Genomic DNA, 26770 nt, shown 5'->3' on the forward strand with positions numbered 1-26770 from the left:
TCAATGCGCATTAATATATTATTATTATTATTAATATTATTATTATTATTTCTTCATGGGTTGATTTGCGCATAGAACCGAAAGAAAACTCGCAAGTAGTACGGTAATCATCATAACTCAAGAGGAGAAAACCGATATAAATGAATCAAGCAGTTCACCCAATTCTCGTCCCATATCGGGCGAACGTCGGGCGCGATCACCGTCATACCCACCACTTTCGAAAACTGCGCCGCCATCGATTCCATTTTCTTCCGTTTCGTCGCTTTCTTCTTTCATTCCTCTTATTTATCTCTCCAGAAAATCAGCGAGGTCGATACGTCCGCGCCGCACCGCCGCGTCTTCGCGAATTCCGGAGAGCCTAGATTTGAGACAGCGAGCAACTCAAGCCACGGGGAGCGCTCGCCGTTTAATGGCGGGCACCTCCAGCGCAAATTGGTGGCTCGTGCGCATGCGCCGCGTGGCGAAGGCGAGAACGGAGGATGAAGCCGACCAAAGCTTGGAGTCGCTTGCAGACCGTCGACGCTGTCGTCTCCTTTATTCAGCTAGTACTGCAAACGCGTCCTGCGAACCACGTGACTCCGGACGCGCTGTTAGAAATACTCTCAAATCTAGGTACACCCACCACTAAATTCCTCCACCGACGCCGACGCGTTCGAAAAGAATCCCGTCGTCCACTGCGGCTGCTCCCCGCCCCGTCACGTGACGCGGCGGATCCGATGGCGTCACAATGACGTCACCATCTTTTGGTAAATACGTCTGGCGGCGCGGGGTAGACGGTTCATGGGGCTCGCGCTCCGTCTTCGTACGCCCCGGCGTCCAAGAGGACGCTGTAGAGAGCGGCGTTGAAGGGCGGGTCACGTAGTCTGCGGCTCCGTCTGAGGCGGTCCGTTTCCGGCATCGTGTGGAAAACGACTTTGACGGAGAAAATGAGCGCTGTCAAACACATGATTGTGATGCGTTCACTGTCATCGCCGGGCGATGTGCGGGGATTCGTCCTCCTCAAGTCATTGGCCAGTCAGCTCGACATGTCACCCACCAGCGTAAGTATAACGTTTAATTTTATTGTTAATGATTAGACAGCAGAAACGCAAAATATAATCTGCGTTGTTTCTTCAGAATTTTTTTTTACTAATTCGATTAAAACTGCAATGGTTCATTTGGTAAGAGACCCTCAATAAAAGTAAAACTGTACTTTAAGGTAATCACCACTCCTTGGAATTATTTTATACGAGTTTTTTTTTTTTTAATTATGCGCTTTTGCGGAGTTGATAAAATAATTATGCGTTCAAATATATTATTAGTATGCCATTAAATGTGTACCCTTTTTTTATCGTCGCGAACAAAAACAAATGCAGCATTTCAAGCATCAGGGAACATTGGATATATATTTAAACTGTTCGAGATATATTTAAGGCAGAACTCAGAATATCGGAAAAGGAATAAGCCGTCTTTTGCAAATCTTCAAAGATAAAAAAAAAAATAATATAACTTATTAAACGTACGTTCTAAGAATTCTGCAATACCAAAAACGCATTGATGCTAAATGACCTTTGTAGCCGCTGGGAGAGAAGCAACCTGCTAGACCTCGACGTTTCGCACGTCACAGTTTTACGGACTGGTCCGCTGGTTTACGCGTGATTTCTTCGATGTCTAACTTTGTTCGTGCTCGATCTTTTGACAATTTTTCATCGTTTTATGATAGCTTTCTTTTTATTAGTTTGTGTTTTTATTTTTAATGTGTGTGCTTCTTATTCGTTACTTTCTATTATTTATTTTTGTTTGGAGACACATAGTGATCTTTTAGCAACATGATCACCTGCTTTGCGTAAAAAATGAGATAATTTGGTATGTAAACGTCACTTTAAGCGTGTGATTAATCCGCTTGAATTGGGAGTAACCATGCTATTAGAATTCCTTGTGAGATTGCCTTATATTAATCTTAATTGTATCTGATTGGTGAAGGGTCGGCTTGAACTTACAGAAACTGACCTTTCACCAATTTGTACGAACTGGCTTAGGCCTGTCAACTGCATCTGCTTACCTGGCATTTTCGATCATAGGATTTTTACAGCTAAGCTCTTTCGACCAATGATAGATAAACCAAAGCTTCAAGAAAACTAACTGTTCTATTGTGATTAGTAAAATAATGACGACATTTGAAGTAAACTTTCACGTTTCCTTGCATATATTAGGACGCTTGTACGAGGGTAGCTTTGATGAACCTCAGAATATACAAGGTTTGAACATTGATTAACTCGTTCAGAAGTATTTTAACTGGAATGTAATATTCTAACAGTAACAATCAACCTGGAGTGAAAAAAAGACGAGGCTGATAATTGAACAAAACTAAGAGCACAAATTCGACTTAAAGAGAAAGATGAACATTGAAAAGGGAAAGAGGAGAGCAATCATATAACTATTTTTAGAACTATGATAAAATGTTCAAACCCAGAACGTCATTGAATTGTAAAACAGCAAGAGTAGTGCCGATACGTAAATCAGAAAATAAAAATTGTGTAAAACTTTGGAACTAATCTGCTTATCTTGCATGTGCTTTAAGCATATGGAACACGCTGTTCAAAGTAACCTCGATGCTAACTTAAGCCTGGACAATTCATGCTTACCCAAGATCAGCACAAACTTCGTTCTCAGACATCGTGCCGCACTGCCATTGTCGACGATTTTCAGTCTTGCAGCACCGTTGATATTTAGAAAATGTGTGATATGCATTTTTATTGAACCAATGCTTTTGGTCTTGTAAAAATCAATAGAAACTTCACGGTCTACATTTTTCAACAATGTATCGTTATCAATCTCAATTGATAACAATGTTCTCGAAAGGTTTAATCTAGATTAGCGACCGAAGCCGCTTATTAAGGAAAACTATCAATATTTAAATATCACTTCTGGTGTCCTCAAGGGCTTTCATCTCGATTTTTTTTCTTTTTCGTAAAATATAAACAACCTTATCAATGGTGTTTAATAAAAAATATAGTTTTTGATATCTGTGTTATCCGCCATAATGTATTCATTTCTTCCAGCATATTCACACCTCTAAAACAGACCTAGGCGAAATGCCTGTAGGTTGCAATAACTTGATGATAGACCTCAACGTTGAAAGGTGCGCACACGTGATATTTACGAGAAAAAGTCAAATTTTTTATATCCACGTGACGAATATTAATATATTTATGGTTAGCTTAAATGTAAAACACTTGAGACTGCCCTATTGAGCGAGCTCGTTTGGTGCGCTCATGCCGAAAAGATTGCTTTAAATGGGTTACATATGCCTAAGATTCTATGGCCAACAATTTGTACAGATTTCAGGCTTTATTTATTTAGGCTTCGTACTTTCCGTTTAATGGACTGTTTTATCAAAATCATCAATTATTTAATAAATAGTTACCGATTCGTAACGAGTTTCATCATCATTAAATATATCCTTAAATATCAGTCACTTTGAGAACGTAGAAACTCGCTTGCATTGAATAATTTACAGTACTTATAGGACTAGTCTTAATCTATAGGAATATTTCCCAATACATGTTTAATTATATTCAAGAAAACAAACCGTCCAAATACACTTTTATGTTACTCTTGTCATACGTTTGCTGATTTTTTTTCTTAGTCTTTTGCGAGTAGTACATGGCTCAAAAATGTATTCTTGGAAACATTCGAATTCGTGTCATCAGTATAAAATGTATTTTTGCATATTACAGTTGTCTGACAAAAAGAAACTTTTATTTTATTCTTCAAATAGATTGATAAAAACATTTATGATAACACACCCCCAATCATGTCATTCGACGCTGCAGGATTCATCGTATATAAAAATTTGATTGATGGGACCGCGGCTCAGAACATCGAGTAATATGAATGAAGAAACTGATTTCTTCTCAGTTTTCCAGAAACTTCCGTGTAAAACTAATGCCGGAACGCCCAAAATAAATAAAATAATAATTACCTCGTTTCTGTCCAGAAGTGTGATGAAACAACATAACAAACTAAGAGAATAGGGCTAGTTTCAAAGGAAAAAGTATTAAAACGGAAAAAAAAGCATGTGTCTATTGAAAGATTATTTTCGACAACGTCTGGATCAAATTGCAATATTAAAAATTATAATATAAGAGTAGTCTTCGTCGAGTTCATAATATTATGTTTAACACGGAATGTGCGTATATTCCCACTTCCTCGAAAAACTGTAACGCTTGACTCTAACGCTCGACCGTCACGCTTGACCCTTAAACGTAAGTAAAAGTTATATATAAAGCCTATAAGTGTTCTTATTCAAACTAAATCAAAATCACTTTATGTGCATCTGCATGTACAAATGCCGGAGCCGCGGACAAAAATAAACAATCTTTGTTTGCTTGACGACGTCGGTGTCCGGATTGCTTGCCACATCGTGACAGATATTCAAAAAGGAATCAAACTAACATATATATAAAAAAATACATTAGCTGACCGGTTTTCACAAAGGAATACATGTTACGAGAAATATAGGTACAATGATTTGCGATTTAAGCTATAAATATTAATACTCTCTGCAATATTTTTTCGTAAGCGTGGGTTGATTATAAGTTATAACTAGGGTGTGTATTTTCCGGTTTTAACCGAAAAACACCGATAAACATCTGTCGGTGACAAAAATACAAAATCGGTTAAAACCGAAAAACACCGGTGGTTGGATATTTTCGCCCCGGTTAAAACCGAAAAACACCGGTCGTTGCACGTTTCCGACCTAGCGAAACCCTTTCCCCGTGGAGGTTCGTCAAACGTGTTATCTCGTGGATCCTGCATTCTTCCAGGGTCTATGCATGGCTTGCACGTGGCGTCAGTCCGCCCTCCTTTCTGGGGGTGAAAAGCGTCTAGTTAACGCAGTAAAAGCTAAGTTCTCACACGCCTTTCCCCATTGTGTCACCCATGGCCCCCTTTTGTGGAAAAATTAACGCAGCGGAGGGTACGCTCTCACGTGCCTTTTCCCCATTATGTCTGGCCAAGTAATGTCGGTGCAAGCCATGTATTCAGAGGTTGCTGTGGTTCCTGGAAGACACTACCAACATCCGTGTCGTACAGGGCTACTGAGCTTTCAGAACTGAGATGCGTTCCTTGTTATCTGTTTAGTTTCCGTGGGCTTTTGGGGAAACGAAAAAAGGGTTTTGTCGGCGGGGGAGTTTTTCGGCTGTATATAAAAGAACCGTTCTGTAAAAAAATTTGTAGACGTGTCTGAGAAGGCGCGTCCGTCCTGCGTCTGCGGGTTTTCTCAACCTGAGACTTGCTTCCCTTCGTCGTCACGCGGAGTAAAAGGCCACCACGATGGGAAGTAAGCGGAAAGCTCAGGATGACTACGCTACAGATTTCATGGATGAATCGTCGTTCTGGTTCCGCGTGCCAATTGTTAATCCGTGCATAAACATGGAGCTGCCAGAGAGATTTGTGCCTTATGAAAGTATCTATCGGCTGGTCCTCCGAGACGAGAGCTAGCTGAGTGACCTAGAATCAGAGTTTCTTTGTTAACGCCAGTATGCTGTGACTAGCACCGTTGATTTAGTGTTATTTTGGAAACTTCATTTACCTGACTGGCCACTACTGTCCTAAGCCTGGCTGGACATTTTGGGATTTCCTGTGTCCAGCGAAAATGTGGAGCGTGTGTTTTCAAAATTGCGGGTTGTGAAAACGTGCTGCCATGACGGATGCAAGCCTCTCGAAGTATGCTTGCTTCTACTATAATAACCAAGTGTAAGAAATATATGCTTCCTTGAGAAGTGTATGATTTTGTGAATAAAATTAGAACTCTCTGTCTGTGATCAATCGCATTTTTTTCCACCGATAATCACCGATTTTAGCCTCGTCGTGAGACGTTCCACCGAAATACACCGGTGTTTCGAAAATAAATAAACACCGAAAAACATCCGCCGATTTTTCTCACAAATAAACACCGGAAAGTACACACCCTAGTTATAACGTAGGGGTTGCAAACTGTAATTTGTACGATAATAAGAAACCCTTCATTCGTCTGGGCGGCAATGAAACACAAATACAAGAATACTCCCAACAGGGATTGATCTAGAGATCAAGTGATTCTCGGCCAGATTACCAGCTGCTGGGTTGCGTGCGTGGGTAAAGTTGACATGTGCGGAGCTAGCGCAACCACACACTCACGTATACGGTAGCTCAGCGCATTCTCTGCCCCCCAGTTTTTGTGGGCATCATAAAGCAAGGATAAATGTTTGTCTTCACAAACGATCACTTAGCTGCCCCCACAAACCCGCTCTGCTTAGCGGAGTCGCTATAACATCTGCTTGAGAATTACTTGGTTCCACGTTCAATTCCCACCGGGACTATTCTTGTATTTGTTCCCTAATGAGGACATCTATGAGCCTATAGGTCGGTCGACCGTGGCAGTTTTTCGTGGAAACTGGCGTATATTTACATTCTGCGTTATAATAAAATGCTGTCGCAGTTGTTTCGAACAACAAATTTTCCGGATAGAACATGTTGATTGAAAGAAAAGAATCCTGGTAGAGTAGAGAATACAAGTCATCTTCTTTGAACATTTTATAACAAGCACGAATTAGCATATTTGATACTGTTCATCACAAATGACGCGAATTATAATTAGCTCGTCAGCTAGTATTTAAAATCCCAAGGAAGGAATTGGTATATATAAAGCAGTGAGTTAGATGGCACAACACGCCAGATACCACCAAAGGAGATGTGTTATCTCCAGAATATGGTTGTCAAAGGTGATCGCGCTATTAATACTTGTTGGGTAAAATAAATTAGTATATCTTCAATGTTTGTATATAAAACAACAATAAAGAAACAAAATTTTAACATTCAATGAGCCGGACTCCTTCGGAAAATTTTCCTTTATTGTCTTAATAATAACTATAATTATTAGTGTATTATTATTAGTAGTAGTAGTAGTAGTAGCACTATTATTATTATTACTATAAAGCAGGATTTTTATTTACAGTGCCCAAAGACGACCAACAGTCTTTAGTTTGGTGGACCGCCACGAGAATACTATGAGTAAGCAAAAAAAGAAAATACCTCTCAAGATAATTTATAGAAATCAATAAGAGGTACGAAAAAGAAGGCTAGTTATTAACTAGTCAATCGCTCAACAGGAAGCGGAACACAGATACGTGCTTTGAATTAGCAAAAATTTGCCTTTTTTCTTTTTTTTTTTTAGAAAGAAAGCAATTACTACAAAAAAAAAATCGTTAGAGTCAGACTCAGTCACGCCCAGCACCCACCGATTTCGCGGTGAAAACAACGATCAGCGACCGCCGCCCAAAGACCTCATCACAAAAAGAGATTGCACCCTAAGGAGGTCAGCTCACGTCCAGAAGGTCGGACTTGACGCCCACGGGAGGACGAAACCTTATTGGCTCTGCGCGGTCTACTTCGCTGAGAGACGCTGTGAGAGGGAAAGAGAGGGAGAAAACGAGGGGATAAAAAGAGAGGCTAAGGAAGAAAGGCATAAAAACAGAGCTGCGACACAGATCAAGAAAGTAGCGTGCGAAAAAAAAAACGCCTTCTCCGTCCTCTGATCTACGCACCACTAACGAAAAAAAAAATGGAGCAACACCTCCTGTGATGTCATTGGTGACGTCAAATGCCGACGACAAAAGGTGGCAAAATAAGCGGAGGACGCGGTGGAGAAAAGAGGGGAACTAATGGACGTCGTCTTGTGCTTGGGTACTTCTCCATTTCTTCTACTGTCTTCGCTTTCTTCGTTTTTTTTTGTATTTTTTTATATATTATTTCTTGTGACAACTTCGCGGGTCTCGCGTTTCTTTCGGGAGCAGTTGGCGTCTGTTGGAGGCGCGCGGCACGTGATTCTATTCAGCGCGCTTCTAAGTTGTCCTTGATGTCGGAGATCTGGAGGAGTAGCGCACTCTTTTCACCTTTGCAGGTTTTTGTTTGTCAAACGCGCAGAAAGATCGTCCTTGATGCTGAAGAATAACAAGGCCGGACAAGATAACGGTAGACGTTTTCTTTTTGTATAAGCCACGCTGTTTCCTTTTTACGCTGGTAAAAAAAAAAATCGGATATCCGCTTTGTTACAAAACTCGCCCGTTCAGAGATCGTCGCTTTCAATAGCCCTAATGGCAGCGAGCGTTTATAGCGCCTTTCGTTTGCTCGATTTATTTTGTATGGGGTCACTTCGTTTGGCTCCACTTATAGAGGTTCTGATCGGCTGCTAGTTTACCGCAAATTAAAAGCAGTTTAAAAAATTTATAAGTTTCTTTTTAAATGGTATTGTGCTACGTTTGATCTATTCCACGATTATTTCACTGTGTTGTCTTATTACGAAGATTTCTCTGAAGATTATTTCTACAGAAAATTAGTTAGAAAAGATACAGAGAGTCCTAATGCATAAGTATTCTTAATTTATAAAGCACGGCAAGAAGGATACTTACAATTCTGAGTGACATGTTAAAGATGTGTTGGAATATCGTAACCATGTATCCGGGGCTTTTTATAATACTGAAAATAGTCGAGTACTCACCAAAACACCCTCAATACTAGAAACAACAGATGAAGGCACTGATACAATCTGTACCAGACATTGAGAAAGTGAGTAATTTGGTGTGTGGAAGTTTAGAAATCAGGAAGATAGTCTACGCCCTAGACGAGAAATTTGGGCGATGCAGTAGGTTGATAATATACAAGTAAATCGTCAAGAATGTCTACGAAGAATGCATCGTAGGGACGCTTAATAAACAAAGTGGATATCTTTAATTAAAACCTTTTTTGTTTTAATAGGGGGTGAGAGTTAGTCGACTCTTGCTTTCACCGTGTTTTATTAGGCTCTTCAAAGATCACATGAAGGGACAATTGTCATGGTAAATTTACTAATAACTGGAAAATTGTGTCAATTAAATTATCAGTCGTTTTACGGGTCATGATAAAACTACAGTATGGGTATTACTTAGTATTTCAAGCAAGACCATCTTTTTCTATTTAGCAGAAAGGTATTATTTATTTATATTAATTGATCGACTTTCGCGTTTTCTTCATTTAAAATATTGCGCTTGAAAAGAGCGCAATTTCGACGTACTAATTATGTCAGAACCATTTTCTTTTAGTTTGTCAAATGAATTTGTCTGTTAATGGTAATTTCGTCAATACTGCACTTCGAACATGAGCCTTAACACCAATAAATGAAAAAAAGTTACAAATTTCTGTTAATTTTTAACTTAGCATGATAATTCTTTTCTTATTTAATGTCCGCCGAGCTTGACGAATACATAGTGAAGACGGCAATTGTTGAATTCTCAAACCTTTTTTTTTAATCTGTTCTATTTCAAATCCTGCACCTACTATACATGTTTCGTAGTATTCCGTTCCGGCCCTTCACCTTCGACCTCATCAGTCTAAGGAGTATTAGAGATAAGAACATTTTCAGCTTTCTTAGAAGCAGATGTGTCTGCTATGGTCAACTATAGTTTCAGATATTGAATATTTTTAAGTGCCATTCTGGTTCCAACTTTCATATTAAATCAGGCATACATGGCAAGCAGTTAATCGAAAACAGCTCCACGACAGAAAATAAAATAAATATGCTGCAAATTATACTCTAAAAAAAGCGGTGATTAAAACTAGTTCGCTGCGTAGCTAACACAACACGTTAGGGACATTTGGGCTGTGTGATATCGAAGTTCGCTCAGGAGCGAACTAAGTTGAAGTATAATTTCATTATGAATATTAACTTCTGCTACATGCTATTTTGCCCTACACCTGTGCATCATTTTCAACAAATTTAATATTATATGCTAAAGGATAATACATTTACAAGCTTTAAATTGTCAAGCAACGCTTTTTTATTCCTTTTTTTTAATTTTAACGTTCGTCGCAGTCGAAATGTCTAAGTGATGTGATTCAATGCCATCATCCCTCGCTGTCGACACCACTCTTTCTCACCGCACGAGCGCTCAGCTTTAAATTCTTATCTTATCAATCTTACTTTGTGTGCCTTCTAATAGCCGTCATCACTCCCAGAAAGAATGACTTAAGACCCTTACGCACAGTTCCGTTTGACTGCGGTTCGTCGAGAAACGAAAACGAGTCACCGGCATATCTGTGCTTCGAATTAAGCGTGGAATTCAATTCAAGGAATTGCTTGGCACGCGACATAAGCAGAGATGTCCTGGTTTCTCACAGCCGAAACGCAGTTAAACACACTCAGCCGCTCTCAAACACAAATGTGTGTAAAAACTTTTAACGCAAGTTTTTCTATTTTTGTTTTTTCAGAGCATTAAACGACATTGTTGTTAAAGGCCGACGTACAACCTCGGTTTTCTGCAGGGAGGTACTCTTCTTAGCACTCCCCTCTCTTAAGCTGTGAGGGGAGTAAAGTTAGGGCAAGGTAAGAAGTGGAGAGGATATAGGAAAGGAGGAGGCGGGCAAAAGTGGAAAGCGCGAAGAGTACGTCGGCCTTTAACGACGCCTTTTGTGATGTTGGCTTCACCGCAAGCACACTCTTGATGAGGAGAAAGGCAACGCGCAGGGATAGGGTGGTTCAATGACGGAATAGCGATTGAAATGAACTTGGGTGGCTGGAATAATGATGTCCATCTGTAATGTTTGCTGAGTACAGGAACCGAGGTGTATGAAGACAACAGCAGTCCAGTGTGATTCGCACGTAGTGTTCCACAAACGTGGGCCAAATCGTTCCTGCTTCTGTAGAGAGCGCGTGAGGGGCCGGCACGCAAAACGCGCTGGGCTCGCGCTTCTAACATTCTAGCATTATTGGCCGTCGGGTCTGTGCGACAGCCGATAATCATGATGTTGATTATGGCTTTGCCCAAGCGCCACCTAGACACTGTCACACATATAGTTCACAAAAGGCAGAAAAATTACGTGAATGTTTAATAGAGGCTTCATATTTCTAGGATCAGTACAGGTCTAAATTTAATTAACATTAAAATTAGTACATTTATGACGTAGAATAAAGCTCAACCTGGAGACTTTCAAAATCTTCCAGGAGAAAACTCATCTCACGTCGAGACTGCCTGTTACAAACAAAATCCGCACATGAAAGAACCGTCCACATTGTTAGTTAGAAGCGATCGAGGGACATGAATATAAATGTTAATTTAAGAATAAGAACGTTGTAAAGTCACTTAACTTGGACAATAAAATTTTAAAGTAAAAATTTCCTTGTTTTACTGTTTCAAAATGAGACTAAATTTAGAAATATCTAGTTTCTTATAACCTATAGTAGTTTTATAGCTATATATATATATATATATATATATATATATATATATATATATATTTATATATATATTACTTTGGCAGCAAGGAGTAAAATACAAAATTTTTTTAAACTTTCATGCGGGAAGTGCAACACTGCTTCATTGATTCACTCATTAAATCATAATTTTTTGTGAACTGGTTTTTTAAGCTAGTGCGCAGTAATGCTTAAAACTCTTCAACAAGTGTAACAGATACAAAAATAATTACATCGATCTTTTATTATTTGGTGCATGATTTTAGTACAATTTTTATATCTAAGAATTCTTTTTAGCAAAGTGGTCTTCAGCATATAAATATACAGCAATGCTAAAACTTCCCGCGCTAGCTGCATTCTAAATTAGGCTGAAAAATATAGTGCAATTGTTTTTGTTTCAAATCAATTTCTTTCTCGCTTTCTAGTTTGCTATCGTCTTCGACAGTAAAGCATTTACAAATGATTGAATCATACCCGCTTTCAATATCGAAAGTAGAATTTAAAGTAAAGATCTAATAACAAAAAAGGACCTTTTTTTTGTTGTTCTGGGCATTTTACGAATGCAAAGTTAATTACGTCTAAGCGTTCCCCATTCTAGAACATAAACAGTCGCACATCACATTACTAGAAATGTCAAAGATTTCCCTAATAGTTTTTGAACACAGTATTATCTGTCTTAGATTTATGATTTACCTGAGGCATCATCTGCAACATGCTTAAAGAATTGATTTTAGCTTGTCGGAAACACTGCATTCATTGCTCACTATAGCAATGTCAGCACAAGCTTCGGAGTGACAAAGGACTAGCTTATCAGTAAAAGCTATTGGCTACAGCGTGGCCAACTAATACAAACAAACACGTGAAGGTAAGGTTGCTTCAAAGAAATGTTTATCGACCAATTTATTGCGGAAAGCGTGGCACGGGCCATCAGTCAAGCAGCAGAATAAAACGTGAAAAGAATGAGAAAACAGAGGAGTCTGCGTACTTGTTGACGCTCCAACATTTTCAAAGTAAACACGACGGCCTTTTTTTTTTTGTTTTTTGCTTTCTCCCGCCTACACAGTTACCACACAAACCAAAAATAGAAGCGCCAATAAAGAAAAAAAATAGAAGCGCGCACTTTTTCACTGCGAGTATTGATTTGCACTCGTGCTTCGCAAGAACCCGCCAGGGGGCGCGCGCCTCGTTCTCCCATATGTTTGCGCGTCTGTGTATATGTCTCCGAGCGGAGCGCGCGGCCGCCATTGATCGACATCCGATGACGTCACGAGCCACTCCTCCACTGCGCCTGCGCGTAGAGGGGGCGCGCGGCGACGACGGCGGCGACGCGACTCGGCGAAGCCTCGAAGCATTCGGAAAAACAGAAATCTCGGGGCCAGGCGGTTCGTGTTTTATGCGCCAGGCCCGATCCCACCGTTGCTCCGCGCTGCTTCGGAAAGCGTGTGCGCGTTAACGTCGAAGCCCCCCGCCTCGACCGACACGCTGCCCTACTCAATCCACGGCTGCTGCGGGCACAGCGGAGCAACTTCTTTTAATCATCATGATTACGACCTGCTGGTGTCGATGCGCCTCGTATATTGCGCCGTGAAATGAGCTTCGGCGGCAGTGCTTGAGCTGACGAGTGCGATCCATCGAGCGGTGCCTCAGGGGTACGGTGTTGTATTTTTTTTCCTCTTTCTTTCTGTCTGCGGTAGAGGCGATGACTCGCGCCGTTGGGCTTAGGCCTTGCGGCGCTTTGGGACTTCGCAGGGTACGAGTGTGCTCGGCGCGTCGTACTTAGGCCTAATGCGGTAGGAGGTCACGGCGAAGAGTGTGCTGTGATTTAGCGTCCGGTGTGCACGGTGGAGCGTTCGAGAAGCGACGAAAGCTCACGATGGACAATCCGAATGCAAACTTCGACGACGATAGCCTGTCTGAGGAAGATGCCGGGGAGACGATCAAGCTACGGCCGTTCCTTGACTGGAGGGTGAGACGTGTAATGCTCTTTTTTTAGATTTCATCTCGATGGTGTTCGTAGTCATTGTGGTGAAAATTGTTCGTGTTGTTGTTTAGTGTTTTTTTTTTTTCTTTGGTGAGAATTCTTTCAAGCATCGCCATCCAAAACTTAAAATGCAGAGTTTCAGTGTTGTGGGCATTAAATGTTCTTGTTCTACCTCGTTCCATCTTCATGTGAAAAATTCGAAATTCTTTTAATCTCTAGCTTTTGGTAATACTCTACGTGTCTACTAAATTTCAGCATTTCACAAGTATTTTGCTTTTACCAAAAGAAGCCGATTTTCATCGATTATGAATCAGAAATAATTCCTAATCAACTGGTGACTACCTAAGCGATGCTTTGGTCCACGCTGATCCTTTAGTTTTTGTCAAGATAGTTTACATTCTATTGATTACTTATGATCATAAAAATTTGGTGTGCTCATTGGTGACATCTGTTCAACAAGAGGCAATACTTTTTAAAAATAATGAGGTCAAACGAAAGTAATAAATTCAAATTACAAGAGGATAGGTATACCAAAGCAGGTCGCGCCTCCGATATTTTTCTTATAAAACGAATGCCAAAATGTAGAAACTATTCAGGGTATTGTAGAACAAAAATTGAACATGAATCGCGTCAGAGATAAACTAAATATCAGTTTTCATTTTTTAAGAATTTTGGGTAAACTTAATATTTTATGCAGTTTGTAACCTGGAGGAAAGTTTTTTTTTTTTTTTTCATGATTTGTGCGAAAATCTCACAACAAATACAAAAGTGTCCGACTTGACCTCACTTGCTTGCACAGTTTTCTGGGAAGGAAAACTTTCTGTCCTAGGAATCTCTGGGAATTAGAAACGTTTGCAGCACATGCGACTTAAGTAGTAAAAAAAAAAAACTTATCTGCGCACTTTTTTTTTTGTTTCAGTCCCCAGTAAGGCGGGTATTACAATGCCTATTGAGAAAATCGACAAAGACAGGAGTGTTAATTTCAGAACGCTAAAAATACCGGTAACAAAAACAACACACGAGGAGTAAATTTAGGTAGAACAAAACGCTTCAAAATTAGGGCATTAGGAAGTACTTTGCTCGAATGTTTATTCATTTCAACGCGTTTGATAACGCAACAATGTTTGGGTAATAACGTTTACCACTTTGGGTGCACATAAAATATAGAAATTTTAATAGTGATTTTTCTAAATTGAGTTTTAGTAGATGTTTAATGCGATAAGAATGCGTGTTTTGCAGTGTATTTAGTTAAAAACGTAGTATGACTGTCTTTGACGGAGTGATAGGTTCTTACATTGAAGTGTTATTTTGAAAGAAAACATTGGTGACACTTTTTCAGAGTAATATTTAAGCTGAAAGCCCCGGAGTGCGCAACTTGAATATCATGTGATGTGTTTGAGGAGTAAGTACCTGAAAACCTCTTCCAATAATTTGTGAAAATCAAAAACATGACGCTTTAAATTCAGTTACCATGGCTTGCACGGGAGTCACTCGAGAGCGAGGAAAGTGCAGTTTCTATCTAAACTCTCGTCCCCCTCGTGTGTTAAAAAAAAACAAAAAAACCTTTCATGTTTTTTTCTTTTTTTTTTGTTTTTTTTGCTGTTCAGTATAACTGTATACAGATAATTTTTTTATCATTTTTAAAACGCGCTTATTAGTGATGCGGATAGGAAGTTCAATGGTGAGGACCTCTGATTTTGTTTTAACTAGAAAAAAATCCACGCCTTTTCAATCCTTCTGAAGAAGGCATGAGGAGTGTGATTGGGCAAGTGCCACCGACAGAAAGACAGTATTGTTTTAAGTATATATAAGAACGTTGTAATTTATACTTGTATTAGATGTCGACGAAGAAACGTTTGTACGCTTAGATATGCCTGCAATACTACCGAGAGTTGAGGTTGTCAAATCTATCTCGGAATTAGCTTTTGCTTAAAATTATCGAGTATCGGTCAAGATTGTTTTAGCAGATGCTAAAGATAATATTTCAGCAAAATGAAATTTTTAAAGGAAGGTACAGAGCGTCAAGGTAATTCAAAAGTCATTTTTGTAATAAAGTATTGTTTTCTATTATTAAACTTGTTTATTTTGTCACAACCAAATAAAAAACTTAAATGCTTTGAAACCATACCTCATTCTACAACTAAACTTGCATACAATATTACCACTAGTTTGATATTTCTTTCAAAGTGTGACTTATCTCTGTTCGCCTATCTTAATTGGTTTAATGTCATAACAGGCGTTCAAGAATTCGGTTTGCATCTAGACGGCCTAGAGCCCTAGGCTTTCTAAAAGCAGGTGTTATTTTTTTTTCGATTCTTCTAGTTTAGGCTGACACGGCACGTTAGTAAAAGATAGCTAATTTAGGCACCAATGGACAGCATAGGTTTACTAGCAAGATGGTGCATTTCATTTAAGAAATTGCCATGTCATTGCCTATTGCGCATTCCAGCATGGTTTTCCGGGCAATTGAAAGTATCTTCAATACATCATTCTCACCTTTCTTCAGTTGATTTTTTTTTTAATTTTTATTTAGTCAACGGGTAAAAGATGAAAGTCGACAAAGACCCGCATAATTTCAGGAGTTTCGATTTCGGCCAAGTACGCGCACATTGCCGATAACACAAATATATAAATATCAAGAAAAGAAAACTATACAAAATACACAGGATACAGGAATGATTGGATATAAGGGTAAACAGATGGCGCAAAAACCCTACCAGCATAAAGTACACAAACTTTATTGGTATATTTGTTTATTTACAACGCAATACGGTTCGCATTTAATTGAAATCTGATATCGGGTAAATTAGATTGGGCTCTCATGGTTTCAATTTAAAATACCGGAAATCAAAGATAGAGTGTCTGATCTCTACAAACCATTCTAATGGCGGTGTTACACGGACACCCTTAACCGCAGTTAACTCACCCTTAACTGCTGTTACGCTTCCTCAGAGTTACAGCACTATACTCTCGGATAGCTATCCGAGATTATAGTGCTGTGAGGAGTACGCGTGCACTGCTTTGGTGGGTGCTCAAGATGCTCAAGCGCACGAGCGCCCTTAGCTTTGACTGCACAGCCACAAAATGTTGTCCGCAAGTATTTTGCGGTAATTCTGTGGTTAAGTGTGCCCGTGTAACAAAAGTATAAAAATCGCTCTCTGCGCGCTTCCAGCTTTGTCTACTAGGGCGTGGAAATCGGTCTGAGCACGCGCAGTAGGTCTTTTCTGACGAGGGTCACACGTCTCGCGTGCGTCCTTTATCACGTGACTCGGTCCTTTTTCGTTTGGCTGATTATTGCTGGAAAGCTGCGCGTACCGTTCCACCACTCATTACCCAGGCGCGAGCTGCTGAGTCACCGGCCTGTGTACGCGTGCGCGGCGTATTATGATAAGAGAAGGAAGGCTACCGCGCTCCTGCTAAAAACGAGTTCCGCACGAGGAACAACTCTTCCGAAATCCGTCTTTGGCACGTTTGAACGCAAGGAAGGTCGGTTTAGGGCCCTTTCGAAGGCGCGGGCCGCGCGACCTCGAAAACCTGCAAGTGAATAACAACGCAGTCGAGAGGTTTTTTGCGCGACAGAAGGGACAATCACAAGCGAGTAGACACGGACAAGCGCTTGTCCGTGTTTGCGCTTGTCCGTGTCTACTCGTTTGTGATTGTCCCTTGTGTCGCGCAAAAAACCTCTAGACTGCATTATGAACCAACTAGGCCAACAACAAGTGTTAATTGAATAACGACGGTTTCTTGAGTCCCTTGGCAGGTTGCGTATCTCAAGCATTTGCAAGAAATGCGAGCGAAACTTTGGCCTACTCGTTCCATAGCCAACCGGCAACAGCCAGGCGGCGCCAGCGGCGTGAGAGCGCACGGTTATACCCTGTTTCGTTGTAACTTGGCAAAGGGTGAACGATAAGCGCCACACTCCGTGCCCAAGGCTTCGAAATGCGCGACGCATATGAGCGCAACGCCCACATATTGGAGCATGACGCAGCGAAAAGCCTGATATATTCTCGCGCTCCGGTGATACGCAGTCACGTTCCGATTGGCCCGCCGGGGCCGTAGCTTCCGCTCTACTGGCACGTTACGCGATCGCGGCTTCCTGAGATACCCAGTATTTCTTGCTTCAGACACTAGGCTAAGCGGCGCCACCAGAGTAAAAGCTCACGTTTGAACAATGCAGCCGCCACTCCCAGGGTACCCAATATTTCTTGTTTCAGTCGCTAGATGGCGCCAAACCAAACAGCATTGCAGCTTGCCTATATCAAAGGGGCGCCGTTCGGACCAGTTCTCTTTTCTTCCACCGTGTCTGCAATGTTAAACCGAATGTGCCTACTAAAACACTGACAGACCATCAGGCGACAAAAATGCTTATAACCTTAAATGACATGAGGAAGGAAAACATCTAAGAAATATACAAATACTAGTACAATACTTCGTGAACTCTTAAGAGATTAGAACAGAGGAAAAAAAACGGACTGGATGAAGGAGGACACAGACAAAGCGCTGACTGGCAACTACATTTTATTGGACGTAACGGTGCAATATATACGCGCACAGTTGAGAACGAAAAAGGAAGTAAATCAGCCTAAAACACACAAAACAAAAAGCACAAAAAATGAAATATCGCCTCTAAAAAGACATACAGAGGGAACGCGCTAAAACCAAGCTAATCAAGAGGCCAGAAAATTAATCTTCTTTCTTGATAGGGCAAAAGAAGGACTGCTGACACAGACGACACCCCAGCTTTTTCTTCTTAAAGCCTCCAGAATTTCGTGTGTCAGATGATCCCGGTGACGTTTAACAACCTCACACTATTGAAACTGAGGCTGGCATCTTCAGTCACCGTAATGTATGCCAAGGTGAGCAGAAATCGTCGAAGAGACGTTTTCAAGCATATTCCCTTAGCCTGTCATTGAGACAGCGACCTGTCTGGCCAACATAACGCCTGCTGCAAGACAGAGGGAGGGAATACACAACTCCCTCAGCGCAGGTGACGTAGCGATTGCGATGCTTCGTAGTGCAGGCCCTCACCTCCCTGTCAGAGGGGTGAACGGCTCTTCACAATCTTGAAAGCTTGTCAGGAGCGATGAACAACACGTCCACATCACATCTGCCTGCAATACGTTCGAGGTTATGGGCCACGCCGTGCATATACGGAATGACGGCGAATTTTCTTCTTTCTCGTCCTTTTCTACTGCTGGAAGGGATGTCGCTCGTCACAGGCAAAGTTCTGGTTTCTTTGAGCAGTGACTGAGCAACAGCTGTCAACACGTGTGAGGGGAACCCAGCGACAGTGAGGCGTTTAGTTTGCTTATCGAAGCTGGGTTGAACTTTGTGAAAGCAAAACCTTCGCAAAGCATGTGTGTAGCAGGTCTTCGCGATTTCACGTTTTATAATTTTTGAATGTGCGGACTCAAAGGGCAGAAGAGGCTTGCCGGCCCGAGGTTCATAAACCCAGCATACATGGTCCGGGCACATTGTTAAAGTTAAATCTAAAAATCTTATACATCCGGTCTCCGGTACTTTATGAGTTAAAGCAAGTGGTGAAAGACAGTTAGAAAATAAGATGCCTAAAATAGGAGTCATCGATGAATGAAAGGACAAGGCGTTAATTTCCAACAGGACTAAAAAATTGTTTACATAGCGGAAAAACCCTTGCAAGTCTTCCACGTTAAATTAATTGACATTTTATTCCCAATATAAAGGCACCGATTATATTTTAAGATTTGCACGGTACCTACGCCGATGAGTGAACAATAAAATAACCAAATTGAGCGTACCTCTTTTTTAAGTTCTGTCTTTTCGCGAATCATTGATGCGTGCGATTTCTAGGACATCAGCCGTTCAAAAGACGTCTAACGAACCCTAGCAAAGTATGACATGATGAGGCTTCCTGTTGAACACAGTCGCCTGCCAACCTCCTATGTCTTTTTTTGTTTTCTTCGGTGGACTCTGTTTGACTTTATTCTGGACTGCTGCGGTCGCCACGAGTCATCCCAACCATTCCAGTGCTGTGGAAGTACCTCGTGACCGGAGGTGCGAGGTACCGCGTGACCCTTCAGGAGGGTGCGCGGCGACTGGCAGCGACGTGCGGAGTGCGCGTCGCTGCCGATCGCTGCGTACCTCCTGAAGGGTCACGCGACACTCCCACGGCATTTTTCCGCCTCCGATAGCTCCAGGCATCTGTTCCGGTCCATCGTAAAGCGAAACGGAGTATACTGCAGAAGCTTAAAAGGGAGCTTAAACCTCGATGGAAACTCAGACGCACGAAGATAAGAGAGCGAGTGAGAACCGATTCCAGGGGCTGTTGAAAATCACCTCAAGCATAAAATTTGAACCAGGAGGCTATTTTTGTGGGAAGCGCGTATTGGAGCACGTCCAAAAATATCGTTATTTTTTTTTTCGAGCTTACAATATGCGCTTTTAAGCGCGCGTAAAATTGCGCTTCATGTTTGTTTGTTTTTTTGTTTTTGTTTTTTGGCTACTTTGAAAAATTTTATTCTCGGGTTCCCGTGTTTATTTTATCTGTTTGATTGCCTGGTCCTGAGTGGACGCCTTCTATATTGGTTCGTCGATTGAGAGGCTTAACAACCGGGGTACTCCGGGGGAAAAAATCGATGTCTGCTCTGTAGTCGTTAAAGCTTTGCTGAAAACGCTCAATGTCCGATTTGCGGGTCAGCTTTAAAACCATCGTTTCTTCGCATGGTACAAAACAAGAAAGCTTACGATTACCAGTGCCAAATATTTGTAGCACGAATAAGGGTACCTTTCGTTTCATATCTTTCAGTTTTTTGTGCGACGTGGAGTAAAGGGAGAACAGCTCCTTCAGATATCCACGAAAAAGTTGGTTAAGGAATAGGGATAGAAAGGGTTCTTAAAAATTACCTGCTTTTTTAAAGCTCTTACTTTCGTGCGGGTTGAAGCTGGGAAAAGGGGAGAATGATAGCAGCCCAATAGAAGCGTTTCTTCTTTCCATTTGTATTGTGGAAGCTGCGGTAGCTCTGCTAGTCTTGCGCGAAAGTATTGACGCGGTCTATAAATCCCCCGGCTATTGGATTTTACTTTAAAGGTACAAGGAATAACATAGTGAAGTTATTGCACGTCAGCTGAAGCTAGTATAGTTCGCCACAGCCCTACAACTACTTTTATTACAGCGCCCGTGTCAATTAAGTCGAAAACGTGAAGTACAGCGAACTGAGGAAACCAACGAGTGTAATAAAACGCGGACGAGCACCGCTATTATCTACACAAAAACAGTGGTAAACCTAGGAGAGCCACGCCCTTGTTCGGGAACTCGGATAAAATAAATGTGAATCCCAGTTTTCCAACCAAGCCTCCGCTAAAGAAACGGAATAAAAGTGCCCTAAAAAAGCGGCTTCAATCGATGACTTTTTTCTGCATTACCTAGCACTCTATTGTGCTTCTCTCGGTGTTTCCTTCCATGATTTGAGTAAAGAGATCACGTGGGGTCAGTGGCGTCGGAACAGGAACAGAAGAAAAAAGGGCGGGGGAGGGGGGGAAGGGCCGATACCATTTCTCCCTTCCACGATATGTTAGACATTTAATCAAACAATACAATGGGGGAGAGAAAACATCGCTCTCGACTTTTCCCACCCCCTCCACCATCTCCCACACGTCCCGAATAATTCCGACGCCTCTGCATGCGTAAGACTTCTTCGTAAGACCAAAAAAAAACTGACTCACGCCTGCTGTTGTGGCCTCGGGTACCACCGCCTCTGCCCATAGCCTCCTCTACACTCACAAAGCCTGGCAGTTCAACGACGGACCCATAGAGTGCCCGGTCGCAGGTTTGGAGTGCGAATATCTGGTAGCGCGGAGCATCAAAGAGCCATTTCTCGGGGAACCTGGACGTCAGCGCACAGCTCTTGCAGCGGCGAGAACCCGAAACACACCTGTTAGCTCGGTGTCTCGGCGTCTCGCCGCATCGGGGCACCAGTCACGTGCCTCCCCTCTTATCCGTTGTCTGCCGCTCCACCTTTTCCATTGCGGCGGCCGCTTCTCGGGGCGATCTACCAGGCTTTGTCAGTATATAGGAGGCTATGCTCTGCCTTAAAATTTGCTTTGACTTGGGTTTTCCTCTAGTTTTTAAGTAAAAGAATAATTGTGTATGGCAAAATTAGGCAGAAAATCATAGTATATCGCATAAAAATAAAACGGAAATTACACAAAAAGAGGCTGAGCTTTGAGATAACTTTAATTGGGGGCAAAATTGAGCTTGGACGGTTTAAGGGCCCGAGCAAGAGCCTCCAATTGTATGCAATAGGCGCACCGTTCAAACAAAAAGCTCGTTGCATTAGTGGCACATTGGGCTGTGGCCGAAGAAGGGCACCAAGGGGGGTATTCGCGGAACGTCATATCGTTGCCAGGTGTGAAGTTGGGCGAGTTGGTTGATGGTCATATTGAATGGGTTACAACAGCGCAAAAAGACGAAGGACCAGTAGAAACCCATTCAATATGGTCATATTGTTGGTCGTCGTTTCCAGCACAAGCACCGAACTAGATAACATATTTTCTGCGAAGCACAAATGTCTTTATCGCTAGTAGGGCACAATTATGCACGTTCAGCGTGCGTTCCACCCAATCAGGATTGATGTACTTGGCAGGCGATAAGTGGGAACTAATTTCGAGCACGCACTCCGACAACGACCATCAAGATGGCGTCCCGTGAATACAGCCAGTAGCTCATCAAGAGCCGCTTTTAAACGACGCTGGAAATTTGCGACGAGTGTGACATTCTTCTCGACCTGTCGTTCAGTTTTATTCCCGCTAAATCGCGGTGCCTGCAACGCGTCTTCGACTGATGTGTGTGTGTGTTTTTCGCGTCCTATTCCGCTTGTACGTCGAACGTTGTCCCAAAATGGCAACAAATCATGTCACAGAAGCCGGCCTGTCATATTGTATAGGATGTCGCTATCGTGGCGGTCGCGGCTAGAAGTCCCGGTAGAAAATGCGAGCCCAACGCGAGTGTCATCGTCTTCGCGGAGTCCCAACCAACTTCTGTCTGCTCAAGCTTCCGCAGGCTGTCAAGCTGGAGAATTGCCTGCAGCAGAACAGGCGTCTGCTGCGTAGATGCCTGCAGAATCGCCGCCGGCGACAACGTGACACTTCTTTGACGTCATAGATCGATTGAACACTTCTAAGGAGACGGTAAACGCACCAATTGGACCCGTTACACCATAGTTACATTTCCCACTGAAATGGTCAGCATTCCACGGAGTGCAATCGTTTCGGCGGTTCCACAAAGCCTTTTTCTAATATGTTTGAGGACACAGTTAGCATAGAGGCGACCTGGTCTAAATCACGCGTATCTGAAACCGCAGACGACGAATAAAAAAAAAAAGAGGGACAGCACACGATACGTTTTATAAATGTCTCGCACTATGGCTCCTTAAAAGGTCTCATAAATTTTAGTCGCTTCGGAGTGGCGGGACATAGACACGAACATCGATGGTCGCGATGGGACCATTTATTCATGACGCCTTGGTATATCCATCAAGCAACAGCAAAAACGTTACTTTAAGATACTGTCGAGACCGGTTATAATGAAGTCAACGGGAATCGGAAATCACTTCGCTATATCCGCTATTTCGTTATAACCGACCTCGGTTAACCAAGTGCAAAAGGGAATGGGAAATCGCGATCGCTTCGTTGTAGCCGCTTTTTCGTAATAAACGACTTTGTTAAAACCGGTCCAAACAGTACGTGCTTAAGATTTTCTTTTCTCACTTCATATCACACGATAACACCGTCGCCGCGCATTGTATCAAAAGATACAAGTTTGACTACTGCTCGAGCAACTTCAAACAGTCGCGGCCAACGAAATACCCTACCCCATCGTCTGTTTTCTTTCCTCATTTGTGTGTCGCTCTATTCCTCGTTCGTTTTCTCAAAACCACCATATAGGATTTAAACACCGAGGCAGGTAGAAAACAGAGCTTAAACAAAAAAGTAAAAAAAAGCGAAAAGACAACGTCTTAAAGCCTGTCATCTTTCATTCATTTTCTCTTTTTAATTCAATTATTCTATGACTCGGGATAAGGGTTTAGCATCGTGTAAAAAGTACTGCGTGTGTCCTCCCCCCTCCTCCCCCCCCCCCCAAAAAAAAAAAAAAGAAATGTAAGATTTAGTGTTTTCTTTACCGCCAACATACACGACGCATCGCGAAAACGCTTATTCTCTGCCCCAACGTAGCGCTAGCGGTCCAAAAGAGATGCCAAGGTTTAAGAACTAACTATTAGATTATTCAAAGGTTGAGTGATTTTGTGAATATTTCAGTGGAAAAATGGGGCTCATACTGGCTAACTGGTGCCATTCAGCTGCATGTTTTCAAAGACTCCTTCGGTCGTCCTTTTTTCGTTAAATCTTTTTTTTTTTTTAAATCACCCATACCTTTTGAGTAAGATAGCGGTTTGTACTGAAACTTCGCCATTTGTTTCGAACCGCTTGCGTTACCTTTGGAAAAAAAATGAGCCTTCGGTGAGTTTAATTTTTGAGGCGTAAAAAACCCTGCAAAATTTCGGGGGTGGACACCTTGTACAGCGCACCCTAAAACGACGTCCCGGTCCTCTGGAATTATTGTCGAACTGCGGCGAGTTCAATTACACCGACACTGCTTTGCGTACGCAGCCCCGAAGCGAGCGGGCGGTGCTCGAAGCGGCCGTCCCTAATCACCTGACCGCGTTTAATTTTCCCTAATGCCGGTGTCGCCCCGCGCTCACTCGGACACTGGGCCGGAAGAGGGCGAGGAGGAGGGCCGGTCTGTCCGAACGCCCACCACGAAGGGAGAGAGAGGGCAGCGAGGGAGAGAACCGGAACACCACCTGCATGCCTTCGTGGCCACGTGACCGAGAACACGGTGTTTGATCGATACACGCGTCCCTGCCCGTCACCGCGCTTTCTTTCTTTCTTTCTTTCTTTCTTTTTCTTTGTTCATTTCCTTAAATAGGAAAAGCCTCCGAAAGGGCGTGCTTAGTTGCGTCGTTTTCTGTCATTTTCCTGTTTCTTTTTTTTTCTTTTTTTTCTCTACACAGGAAGCGTGTAGGTCCATCGTTTCATAACAACGATGTGCCGGAAATATTAAGGGAAAGAATAAAGTAACGGAAAAGCGTACAAAAATATATTTACTGGGTAGATTGAACTGGTCTATAATTATACACTGGCCAAATTTTGCCACAAACGCTTTCCACTAAATATAGCGGAAAACATTACTTCACCAAATTAAGCGGGAAAACCTCGGTGTGTTATTATCGGGGCGGAGCATTATCTAAGACCTATGTATCTTCGATACTCTCTTTAGATACAGTTGAGTATCAGGTGTCGGTTCCGAAAAGAAAAACAAAATGCATTTCAGTACCGGTGTTGCGAATATACATTCTGGAAGTATGTCATGTGTTCCAATATTCCCGATACTTGGCGAGGAACACGGCAACGTGCTCCTAGGCTCCCGTAGAAAAGCATGCTTACCTTTGCACCGTTCATTGCACACTCACATCGCGGCGCACTTTGCAATCATAGCTTTTAACAAATGGTTTTGCTGAAGTCCTTTTAGTAAAGTTTCCCAAGGTGTAAAATAAGGATTTATGATGAAGAAAAAGAATGATATTTGCCCATCGTTGTTTTCCTTTTTTTCATTTTGTTGTTTTATAGATAAAAAATTAAAGAGCTCAATTTTAGTCCGTTCACAAGTTCTCGTAAGCCAACTAAACTAATGGTCGGAATGATATTCCGCCGAACCAGAGCTTGGCAAGCAATATTTATGGTCAGAAGAAAACATAGTTTCAAGAAACAAGTCGTTCAGATACTATAATTTAAACAAAATCCTAATTAATATGAGTGGACGTTCGGTACATTTTGTTTAGGAAAGTGCGTAGATCTGCCTGATCATTTCGAAAAAAAAAATATAGCCGAGAAATTCGCTTCGAAAACGGGTAACTATTCTTATTTCTGAAATGAGTGGGACGTCATTTAAGCGATGTATCGAAGGATCTAAGATACAGTACCGAATATCGGTATCAGAAATTGATTTTTCTCATGTATTTCGCATAGGTATCTAAAATTAAATTTTCTATAGTGTCGAGTGTCTTTATAAAAAGATACGATTTTTAAAGTATCGCCTAAATAATTATTCGCTTTACACCTTCATGTTACACTTTTTGGGACGTTTGAGCGGGTAGCGTTTCTCCGATAAACTTAGTAATAATAGATCCACCAAATTTAAAAAAAAAAATTTAAGAACTCCCGTGTTAATAAAAGCTAAGAAATAAACACCCAGCGCAACTCAAAACACGCTGCACAATGCATGACTTCCAATGATGTTCCTAGGATTGGGATATATATATATATCTTTTTTTATTTGGTTTGCCAAAAACGATTGCTTCAATGGCGACAATCTAAAATGTATTTGCCGCTTTTTTTCTTCGTTTTTTTCCTGTATAACAATGACGATGCATATGACACCATTTCTTTGAGACGCCACAATTCGACTTCAGGAAACGCAAAGCAGTGTCCGAGAACTATATCCTCTGCATTTTGTACAAGCAAAAAAAAAGTGAAAGCCGTTTACAACTCCCTGTAACGCCGAATTAGAGCGCAGCTCTTGAGGAGGAGGAGGGAAGGGTACTGAGGGGGGGGGGGGTCACGTGACCTTGAGGGGAGTCACGTGACTTCGGGGAGGGGGGTCACGTGACCACGGGGGGAGGTATGTGACATCGGGGAGGGGGGGGTCACGTGACCTCGGGGGAAGGGTCACGTGGCCTCGGGTGACCTCGGGGAGAAGGGTCACGTAACCCCCCCTCCCCGAGGTCACCGAAGGTATCCGAGGTCCTACCGACGTCCTTGGGGGGGGCGAAGGGGGGGGGGGGGGGGGGCTCGCGTTTACGCCGACGCCGACGCCGCTCAAGCGGGAAACGGGCGCCTAAGAGCTGCACTTTAAAAAAAGCATTAAGTTGTACATGTTAAAGAATCGGTCACTATTTTCCTTGGGGGTCAGCATTAACATATTGAAACTATTTTCCTTGTGGGTCAGCATTAACATATTGAAACTTGGCAGGATTTAGCAAAAATGAGTCGGCAAACCAGCTTATTTAAAACATTAAAATATACAATTTCGTTTCTTGGGCGTGCATGGCTTAAGCAGGTGAAAGGGACTCTATGCGAAATTTCACAGCAAAGCTGGGAACACTTCAAGCAAGCTTTATGTTTAACTCCATATAAAAACCCACTTTAATTCAGTACGATGGCAAAGTTCTTGGTACCGCCCGTAAAGCAATAATACATCTACAAAAAATAAATTTCACCGAAACGTGGTTGATCCGAACTAATTAAAATCGTACCGTTTATTGTATATTATATTGACTAACTATATTCTAAGGTTTGTCGATGAGTGGAGCCTATTTTATTGTAGAGACCTTTCAGGCCGTCCAATTTTTTCGAAAGTATAAAACCAGACCACAAGTCAGATAAACTGGGAGGGAAAAATACATTACGTTTCATACTGTTGCGCTTTCGTTATCTGAAAACAAATA

The 26770-nt window shown here is 42.0% G+C and overlaps 1 protein-coding gene across 1 annotated transcript in view; it reads left to right on the forward strand.

Annotated features, from left to right (window-relative positions):
* Nucleotides 1–926: 926 nt before the first annotated feature.
* The window catches only part of LOC8042739 (sodium- and chloride-dependent glycine transporter 1), a 134787-nt gene continuing 108943 nt past the window's right edge, over nucleotides 927–26770 (forward strand). Inside the window, exon 1 of the mRNA XM_042286579.1 lies at nucleotides 927–1040. Coding sequence (XP_042142513.1) covers nucleotides 927–1040 — 114 coding nt within the window. The remainder of the gene's footprint in view (nucleotides 1041–26770) is intronic.

Source organism: Ixodes scapularis, unplaced genomic scaffold (assembly GCF_016920785.2).
Source record: "Ixodes scapularis isolate PalLabHiFi unplaced genomic scaffold, ASM1692078v2 PGA_scaffold7__128_contigs__length_106722199, whole genome shotgun sequence".
Classification (NCBI taxonomy): Eukaryota; Metazoa; Arthropoda; class Arachnida; order Ixodida; family Ixodidae; genus Ixodes; species Ixodes scapularis.